This window comes from Anas platyrhynchos, chromosome 22 (genome assembly GCF_047663525.1).
Source record: "Anas platyrhynchos isolate ZD024472 breed Pekin duck chromosome 22, IASCAAS_PekinDuck_T2T, whole genome shotgun sequence".
Classification (NCBI taxonomy): Eukaryota; Metazoa; Chordata; class Aves; order Anseriformes; family Anatidae; genus Anas; species Anas platyrhynchos.
Genome location: NC_092608.1, coordinates 5,650,031 through 5,660,923, shown reverse-complemented (window position 1 = coordinate 5,660,923; position 10,893 = coordinate 5,650,031). Strand labels below are relative to the sequence as shown.

The window sequence follows — 10,893 nt, the reverse complement described above, 5'->3', positions numbered from 1 at the left end:
CATGTATGTCTACTTAGAAATAAGGAAAAAAAAATGTAGGAGATTTTTTGCTATTTTGCTCATGAAAATTGTATTAATTCTGAAAGACCATGTGGAAAAGCCCTGTAAAAATTTCCTTATTTTTTAAAGATTTTGTGAGTTTAGCTAGATGGCATTCAGATTGTTCTAGCAGGTTTTATTTTCCAGTATGCTGAATATAAATAACAGAGCCATGCTGAGTATAGCAGAACATCCTTCCATTGTTTGTAAGGTATCTTATTCTATCTGAAGACTTCCCTTACATAATTGTCTGCAGCATTCTTTGCTTTTGATTATAGTTTAAATAAGCCAGCAGTGGGTAGAAGATGTATGCAATAATGTCAGATAAAGAGCTTATTATTTTTAAATTATAGAGCTAGAAATTTCTCTGACAAGAACAAGAGTAGTTCATAGTGTGGGCAGTGTTTCAGGTATTAATTTAATCAAAGATAGTTTTGACTGTAAGTCTGAAGTTTCTTACCCATGCTTCCATTTCTGCATGGAGATGCAGTATGTCTCCAACGTACTGAAGAATTCATGATACTAGTGTCTAATAGCGTGATAAATTATTGTAATGCAGGATATAAGAGTATAATAAAAACTGAGAGGAAACAATTATAGAGTGAAACATTCATCTCAGGAGAACAGTGTCATTAAAATGTTTACTGACATTTCTTGGCAATATTCACTTTTCTAATATCAAAATAAGAAGTAACTAGAATGCAACAAGCATATTTAAATCACGGTGACATTTTTATTGGAGAATGTCTTCCATCTCAGAAATTCATTATCAATTATGAATCCTTAATACAGATTTAAATTAAATGACAAATCATATGTGCAAACTGTTTTTTATCAAAATGCGTGTAAAATATAGAACTTTGTATATAATTATATGTGTTGATTATACATCAAGGAATATAAATCTTTTTATCCGGAACCAGATATAACTTTGTCATTAAAAACATTTAAGATTTCAAATAAGTATACTTATTTGACTGGAAATGTGTTTAGCCCTGTTTGCTAGTGTTTTGTTTGTTTCTTTTTTTAAACTCCCATAGTTTACCATCATTTCTAATCATGGCAGTAAACTCATTCTCCTCTTATCTTCATGTATTTATATCATTCTAAGTGATTTTACTGAGAGCCAGGAATTTTAGGGTTACTATTTCAGCAAAATGTCTCTCTTTTTAAGGGTGTTGTTTATAGCTCTGAAAACCAGGACATTGAATGACTTGGATTATACTAGAAAATGTAAATCATCAATATGTGGGTTACTATAGTTTATCTACCTATTCAGCTACTCTTTTTCTTTGAAAGCTGTAGGTTTATTAGCCTCCTTTCCCAAGGCAATAAAATTTGTGACATGTTATACCCCGTGTGATTTTCTCTTTTACTTTGCGTGTTAAGATCTGAACTCTTTAACTGTCTGCCACTAAGTACTGGAGTAGTGTCTCATGATTAGACATGAGTGCTCAAGTTCTATATTCAACTGAAAAATGTTTAGTTGAGTTTTCTGTGATTTCTTGTTCTGGTATCAAGAAGGTATCGTTATTTTATGAATTAGAGGAGAAAAAAGTGGTGAGTCTGGCTCCATCTTCTTTGCACTCTCCCTTCAGGTATTTATAGACATTGGAAAGATCCCTCTGAGCTTCCTTTTCTCCAGGCTTAACAGTCCCAGCTCGCTCACAGGAGAGGTGCTCAAGTCCCTGGCTCATCGTGGTGGCCCCGCATTGGATTCTTTCCAGTATGTCTATGTCTCTCTCATACTGGGGGTCCCAGAACAGGAGTAAGGTTGCAGGGATGAAACTTCTTTCTTTTATGTCTATACTCACATCTATTCTGCGACATTCACCTCTCTTCAAGGCTGTCTCAATCTCAGCTTTTATAAGATAAATATCTCAATAGATCATGGACCATGGTTGCTATATATCATAGTTTATATATTATTATTCAAACTTTATTAAGCCAAGCTTCAGGGGAAGGTTTAGGTTGGATATTAGGAGAAATTTCTTTACTGAAAGGATTGTGAGGCATTGGAATGGCATGCCAAGAGTCACCATCCCTGGACGTCTTCAAGAAATGTGTAGATTTAGAACTTAGTAACATGGTTTAGTGGTAGAACTTAGTACTATGTTAAAGGTTGGACTAGATGAGTGTAGAGGTCTTTTCCAACCTGAATGATTCTGTTAATCTATGATGCATTGTGGAACACTTGCCATGGGGGGGGGGGCAGATCTTTTATGTGTACAACAGAAAACTTTGAAGGAGATGGTAGAAGAAAGGTAAATTCATCTGATTTTGCATACCGTAAGTAAAAATGAAGAGAAAGCCATCACAAAATCAATTTCTTGGATAAAAAAGACAATAAATCAAATGCTGAAATTTCAAGAGATGGTTTAAGAAAAGGAAAATGAAGGTGTTTCTGAAAAATCTTTGCAAGCAATGAGCAATAGGAATCAGGAAAGGGAATGAAAGAATCAGGTTGAGTTTTACATCAACCTTAGAAATTTTGTTATCTTTTCCAGGCCTTTGAGGCCAGATCGGAATGATGCTATCTTACCATAAACTGCTAAGAATATTGTTCCATGGAATCCCTCTTGCAGATGGCACAAGGTCACTTTTACACCCTGATCCTCTAATCGTTTCTTGTACAGCAGTCCATCATCTCTAAGTACATCATATTCGCAGGTCAGAATGAAAGCCTCAGGAAGCTGAGCAATAACGCTGTCTTCAGATAGCAGTGGTGAAAAAACAGGATCAAGAAGAGTCTTGACCAATTTATAGGTTTCTTCTGAGAATGGTTGTTCTGTACTTGGTGTATAGCCTCTTGTTTTAAACTCGTGAGGGATGTTATCAGGACTCAGCCATTTCTGATACTTTAGTCTCAATTCTTCTGAAACATGACAACCTTGAAGCACATTTTTTACGGCAGACAAGTCTGCGTTGACATACTTCAAACCAAGAGAGACGGTTCGTTCCTTTAACAAAACGGGAATGCCCTCATTCTGCTGATAGGAAGGCAAATTAAAGTCTACACCCTGGAGAAAAGGATATATAAGGATTTGTGCTCTCAGCTTTGGGACATCTCTTCTGTTTACCAGTGCTTGGGCAACAGCAGCAGTGAGTGCACCTCCACTACTGTCTCCACAGACAATAATGCGAGAAGGGTCTACTCCATAATCTCGTGCTGTCCTCATAAAGTGTATGGTGGCAGTGAGACAGTCCTCAAATTGGGTTGGATATGGGTACTCAGGAGCTAAGCGATACCTAAATAGGAATGAAAGTCTTTTAACATAGTCATATCTAACAAATGGTCCCCTTGTTGTCCTTAACATTCTTGCTTTCATATACTTCATGCTGAAGATAGGACAACTTTCTGAGATAATTACACCAACAGAATTGCTAATAATTACTGCTTATGCTGTCTTATTGCTACTGTTAATGTTTGAGGGGGGTCAGTGCATTCTCCTATCTTTGCAAAATATGTATTTAATTGCCTAGCAGGTGACTCAGGGGACTGAGGGCACACACTGAGTTTCTGTACAATTAGATGGCAAGGCACATATGTGTGAATTCATCTATCAGCAATTGTACTTCTCCAAATTTCCAAAATTTGGAAAAAAAAAATCCAAACAAATGGTTAGAGAATGTAAGTGTAGAAAATGGATAACGAAAATACAAAAAGGTTTCAGCATTTTTCTATAAACTGAATTCTTTATAAACAGAATCGGTAAGGGCTGATGATTCTTCAAGTGTTTGGGGCTGTAAATAGCGATTAGTGCAATTTTAATTAAATTCCAAGACAACTGTTTTCATGAATTTTTAAAATTTGATTATTTTAAAAATGTATTACAGCTCATCACAAAAAGGTTTTAAATAGTCATCTCTGGTGAGTTGCAAGTGAAATGTGGACTCTGTGCACACACATACATAGTTTTTCAGAAGAACTACTAAAATGAATATTTAGTGGTCTGGGCAACTGTGCTATCAACAGAGGTAGTTATTTCAAACACAATGCAGGCTTCAACTTACAGTGCTTTGTGTATGGCTTTAGGAAATAAAAACATCCTCATCTAATGGTAGCTACAAATTATAAAATTGCTATAATGGAAATTTGGAAATAAATAAGTGGGGATTAGTTGACTAGTTCTTTCTAAGGGTAATTAGCACTGGTGAAATGCATGTGATCATTAAATACAAATATTCAATGCAGATTGCTAGGAAATTGGCTTGCAGTGACTAAAGCATTAAAGAATTATAAACCTGGAAAGGAGACACAAATGGCTGTCACGTTGTGTGTTTGGATCGACTCCACTTACCCAACAGACACAACCACTGAGTTGGTTTTCCTAGCAAAGTAGCGGCATACTCTTTCATAGGCCTCTGTAAAAACAAAACATATCAATGGAGTTGTAACTTGTTTGAAAAACAGATGAAAATATTCTGCGGTTTTTAATCTCTGTTTTGTGATTAAGCTACACTGTAAATCTTCTATTGTTGGTATGACCTAATTTGGGCATTGCTCATAGTTTCATAGCATTTGTAGGAATCTTCTTGCCAGTAAGAAACCTGGAATTATTACCATTCATTGTTTCATTCTCCTCACTGAAAAGTTAATAGAAAGCACCACTGCTGCTACTGCCAAAGTGGCATTGAAGATGAAAAGTCATTAAAAGAAGAAGAAAGAAAAGAAAAAAAAAAAAAAAAAGCAGCCAAATCTAGAATGTTTTGTTTTTGTTTTTCAGGAGACACCACCTAATCTCTTAACCCTTTCCATTTCAAAATCCAAACTGCATTTTTTCCTTGTAAGCACTTCCATTGTAAATGCACAACAGTATGCACACATATACACAGGCTTGCACATATATTTGAGCACAAACTGAGAATAAAATTCTTATGAAATTTTCAACTTTTCTCATAAGCATGAGGGAAAAGACAATAAATGATCAGAGAAGTTCTAGATACGTGATCTGTAGAAAGATCATTTAACTTGATGCCTGCTGCATGTAAGTAAAATTACTCTTCTATCCTGACATGATTTTTTTTTTATATAATGCTTTACCTACTACTTCGTCTTGTCTTTTAAGAATACAGCATCAGACCAGTAACTACATAGTATTTGCAGACCCAACTCATTTACATTACTTACGAATGCTTCCTAACCGTCCAACTCCGCCATGAAAATAAAGGATTCCTCTTCTTTGTCCACTGGTTGACATTTTTGGCTGGTATATTCTTACTTTAACCTTCTCAAATCTTAAGTCTTTGATAAAAAGATGTTTATCTTTTGGTGGCGGTATTCCATCCATCATAATCCTGAGGAAGTGGACTTCTGAAGTGATACCAATTTTTTCCAGTAATGTTGCCTGTTAATAAAGGAAGAGAAACCACAAATTAATACAAATTTCCATCTCATCTGGAGGATGAGCACAAAAGCTTAAATTTCCATGGTCAGTTCAAACTTTGTCTCCTGATGGTTCTGACAATGAAGTGGCCAGTTATGATGATGTGGGTCCACCTTCGTTGTAATGCAAACCCTGTGAAAATCTGTAACTCAGAGGGCAGTAGATTTGAAAGGAATGGATGAATTTATCTTCTGTAACTGCCTGAGAAGAATCTTCTGCCTTGTGTCCATACATCTCCAGAAGCAAAGCCTTCCTGTGGGCAAACCTGGCTGTAAGTCACTTTCACAGTATCACTGTCACTGGTTCATTAATACCATCATGCATCTCTGGCAAAAATGTTATCAGTACTATTTAGCAGAACACAGGGTTAGCTTTGGTAATAATTTCTGGATTATATTAGAAAGTTTAGATGTTGGCATGTTGTTTTTCAACTGAACTCATTCTGGCTTAGATTATATCAGTAGAAGAATACTCAAGCTATTAATAGTAGATAGAAGGTGTCAAATACTTCCCCTTACTGGTGTTTAAGTAGCCCTGTGTTTGAACAAAAGGAGAGAGCAGTTAAAGCATTTTAAAATTTCTCTTTGTGTGGCTAATTCTTTGGTTTCCCAAATTCCCACTGCTTTTTGACTTGCAGAACATTTTTCCGTAGCATCTACCACAGCTGGCCTCCTGAACAAGAATAGTTTTGAACCTTAGCTCGATATTCACATAGCTCAGTGATTCGTACTTAAACATTCAAGGCTGAAGATTGGAGTCAGTCTGAGCTAGTCTACGTTGCGTCTGGATGACTTTAGGCTGTTTTAGTTGCAGTCTGATCTAGTCTATGAAGAAAAATACGAGGCAGTATCACTCATTTCCACTCTATCTGGATTAAATGTTGTACTTTCTGTCTTCTCTAATGAGTAATATAATCTGTTGTGTTGCCATTATTCATGTAGATGTGTTTCAAAAAACAATTATATATACAAAGGTATATACTGATGTATCTTAAAATCCCATAGTGAGAGTCTTGCATTTTCACCTCACATTTCACAGACCTCATGTAGTTAATAATGTGGTCCTGTTAAATATGGCAGACAGCCCATTTTATGCCATTTGAAGAGCTGATCCCATGTACAAGAAAGATCATTTTGTAGCCTAGCTTTAGTCTCATACTGGTTCCTTCTGCAGATCTCCTCTATGACGTCCATGGGAAAATAACTTCTGTTTCTTTAACTCTCCAATTCCCTCTGGTGTGTGACATTTCATTTTTGTTAAACATGTAATAGTTTCACTGGTCAATTTTTGTAGAGATTGACATTTACTTATATCATTCTTAGTCACTTCACTGCTGGTTGTGAATATCTGCTGTGGAGTACCTGCAACAAATTGCAGTTACGAAGGACACCAGTATCATCACATGCAATCTTCATAATTATTTCTGGTAATATGCAAATTAAATTTTAATCTGGTGGTGGTGTTTTAAATTGCACAGTTCCCATCAATGTTCTACAGGAGTCAGCATAGTTTGCATTTTTGCTTTTACTGATTGAAATCCATTCTTCAGTCTGTATGCTCCCTGCAGTACTGGGTTTTCACCTACAGTTTCTGGAAAAAAGTCATCACTTACACGTAAGCTGCAAGACCAGGCTATGTGTACTTAAAGGGATGTTCAGAATGTATCTAGACTAGTTGTCACCAGTTTGTTACCAGAAATCCCGCTTTTGGAATCTTCATGTTCATAAAATTTGGTTAATCATAGGTGATTAGCCAAGTTGGCCAAATGTGATGTGCATTTTGGCTCTCACAAAGAAATGCAACTGCTTAGCAGTGTAATTTGTAAACCAGTAGTTGCACAGGTTGGTTGTGGATTGTTTAAGGATTTTCAAAAATGATAGCTGACATGACAGCTTGAAAAGAAAGCCTAATGGGTAGCATGAGACAGCCAAAGGACAGGAGTGAAGAGCTATGACCTCCTTTGAAGCATTGTCTAGCTTGGTCTGCAATCAGTGCAAGCACAACAGTCTGTGTTGTTTGTCTATTTTATTATTATTATATTTATTTATCATATATATTTATTATGTATGATGTTATTATATATATATATATATATATTGTGAATGCAGTGTTGTCATTCGCAGTGAAATGCTGAAAAACTGACCCCACCAACAACAACTGGCATGGAGGTTTCCATGCACCAGGAGAAAAGCTGTGTGAGGTGCAGAGGAACCCGAGTTAGATTACAAAGGAGACTCCAGATACATGTTCAGGCAGAGGACCAGGGCCTGCAGCAACATGCACGTAGCAACTGGTGCCAGTGGGAGGGCCGTGCGGGCTGTGCTAACCGTGGTGTGAGTCCTTTGTTCTCTTTACACAGGTACAGAGGCCTGCCATCTGCACCCAATTTGTGCCAGCCCTTCTGCCTAAATCACTACTAGGATAAATTGGGTCCAGAAAGCTTACAGAGCTGTTAACACATGCGTAATTTAATCAGCCCCTCGATCATTTCAGGTCTGTTTCCCAGGAAGGACAGGTTTTAAGCCCTTTGACTAGTGTTTAGCTTTAATGATCTGTCCATTTTTCTTCTTATAGACCAAATAGTAAATGAAAAAAGAAAGGATGGGTAGATTTTTCTATGAAGAATTTTTATAGAATCATAGAATAGAATCAGAGAATGGTCTGGGTTAGAAGGGACCTTAAAGATCACCTGGCTCTAACCCCCTGCCATAGGCAGGGACACTTCTCACAATACCATGTTGCAAAAAGCCTCATCCAACCCGGTCTTGAACACTTACAGGGATGGGGCATCCACAGCTCCTCGGTGCAACCTTATTAAGACATAGCTCTTTTTATATAAGTATATTCTTATAGGTGAATGCAAATAATTCTTCATAAAATTTATTAGGTTGCACATAGCTGCTTCAAACTGGTTTGTCTCCAGTGACTTCACAAGCATCTTTTGTCTCAGCTGAACACTAGGTCTATCCTAGTAAGCTTTTGTTTTCCCTGCAGTTTTGAACTCATGGGTTGCCATCCCTTGAAAAGATTTGGCTACTTTGCCATAAGTAATCTGCCTGACAGCAGACTCAAAACTTCCTTGCATTTATACTTTGTTTTAATCATGCATTAATATCCTGGTCCTTCTGCTCCTTTGAGGTGATGTAGTACAATGCTTTTCCTTGGCCTCTCACTGGCCAGCAGAAAGGATAGGAAATGAGATTAGAAGTAGAGAACTACATTAGTCACCAGTGAGCTTCTGAATTCTGCAGTTTGGCCTCTCACATATGAATTATGCAAAGATAAAACTTTGTCTGATGGATAAAGAGCATTCATACATTGTTTTGAAAATATGGAGCTCCACACATAGTATAGTGTATGTAAGAGAACTTAATTTGACTTACTATCCCATTTTATTTCATTGCTTTACTATCATAGCAGCGTTCGGAGCTGGGTGAGGTGTTCTCAAGGGACGTAATGACTCATGTCCTCAGAAGCTTACTGGCTTCAAAAAAAAAACCTTAATAAGCAGTGTAGCAAGGAAAGAGAGGAAAAACTAATAACATTAGAACATGTCATGCACAACACAAGGAAACTGAAGCTTTTTTTTTATTATTGTATAATTTAAAAGGCTGAAAGAAATCTTGATTTAACAATCACAAAAGTGTTTTTTAAATGTGCACTAACTCAAAAAAAAAGGAAGTCATATAAACATGCTGTAAGACCAAAGATCTTGAATGCAGCAGCTGTCTGTCAGATGGCTCAGAAGCAGAGCAATGCATATGCAGCAGAGAGCTGAGATCACGTAGTTACTCATTCTCTAAATAAGCACTGTGTTGCACAGAGCAATGTTCCACATAGAACATGTGGTAGCTTCTCACATTTTCCAGCACTGCATGAGACAACAGGATTAAAAAGCTTAAACTTAAGTGATCAGAAAAAATGGGATATTGGACTGTCCACTGAATTTTATTTTTCTATATTGTTATCGTTAGTGTATAGCAAGCAATGGATTTATCTTGCACCCAGCTGAGCTGAAGTTATCTGCAGTGGTACTATATAAATCCAGCTGTGTATTTGCAGTATATTTACACATTTATACTAAAAAAAAATCACCAATCTCTTATCCCTCTATCAGAAATTAAATTAAAAAGTCCAGCTTTAAGCAAAGTTTACTTACCAGACCAAACCCGAAGTTCATGATATAATGAAAAAGGTAAAGCTTTTTGTACTGACTCATTCCAGGCGGGATTTTTGCCTTGGGGTGTTCATAATAGAAAGACATTGCCACAAGGACAGCCAAAACAACCAGAAAAATTGTGAAGAAAAGTTCCATCTTGCTGTACTGTTAGGAGTCAAGTGGAAGAAGCAGCTGTGACCTCCTTCCCACTCTGACTTTGGAAGTATTTCTGAAGGTAAAGGCGCAGGTCTAGCAATTCTCTTCATATCCCATCATCCAGCTCTTAAAAATCCCAATAGGAAGATGAAAGCATGTGGCAATCAAACCATACAATTAAATAGATAGTAACAATTAGTCACAAGGGAGGCTTGCATAAGTTTTTCATATTTACAGCTTACATGTTTTGATTCTGTGCCCATTACCGTAGAACCAGTGCTTGGCGTATCTGTAGCATCAGTGTTACAAGAAGACAAAAATTGTTATGTCTCTGCCTATTGCTTGAATACAGTCAAGCCTGGATCTTTTCTGAGTTCCTGTGGAATAGGATTTTTTAGCCATCTCCTTCAGAGCTGTTCAGTTTCTTGTTTTCTTGTGCCTCCATGCCTTTTTAAGACTTCCAGTGAAATCTAAGTTTCGGTGTTGTGAACATCTCATCTCTCTTCACCTTTTATTTGGTGCCTGTCATATAAATTACTTGTTTGTGTATCTATACAAATACACATAAACCTCTGCTGATGTATGCATTTACCCCACCCCTGATCCTTTAGCTTAGAATGGAGTCTTTTCAAAGCAAGGGTAGTATTTTGTTTGGGTTTTTATATAGCACTGTTAGGATTTGGTTTTGAGAGCATTTGAATATGATTGCATTATTGCTAAAATAATAATAGTGGAACAGCTGACAAACAAGCCAAAAGAAAAAAAAAATACAGCTGTTAAAAAACAGAAGCATCTCCAGTGATAATATTTAACTCTGTGAGTGTCTGACAGCGTCCTTTCTGAAGGATATAGGGGCGGTTATGTAACTCCTGGTAAGAGTATTATCAGATGTGAATCTGCTCTGCTGAAGTCGACAGAGCTAGGCTGATTTTTATTAGCTTTGGATTCAAGACCTGCAGTAGAGATTGATCTCAAATTATGTATGACAGTTTTGTGTGAAGAGGTATATTATAGGTAACTGCACGTTATATGTAGCACTTAGAAAATTTATTTCTGATAGGTCTTACAGGCAATTCCTAATTACATGAAGGTCACCTCCAGACAGATACAAGCATCATTAGGGACTCTCAGATTTCAGGTGAGATGGTGTTA

General features: G+C 36.8%; 1 protein-coding gene across 1 annotated transcript; it reads right to left on the bottom strand.

Moving 5' to 3' along the window:
- Positions 1–752: 752 nt before the first annotated feature.
- LOC101794553 (arylacetamide deacetylase-like 4) lies at positions 753–10,108 on the bottom strand. The gene is made up of 4 exons (XM_005021327.6): positions 9,586–10,108; positions 5,171–5,387; positions 4,341–4,404; positions 753–3,288 (listed from the first exon to the last, which is right to left on the bottom strand). Exons 1-4 carry the CDS (start codon positions 9,739–9,741, stop codon positions 2,511–2,513), a joined length of 1,215 nt encoding a protein of 404 aa, XP_005021384.3. The 5' UTR covers positions 9,742–10,108; the 3' UTR covers positions 753–2,510.
- Positions 10,109–10,893: the final 785 nt, after the last annotated feature.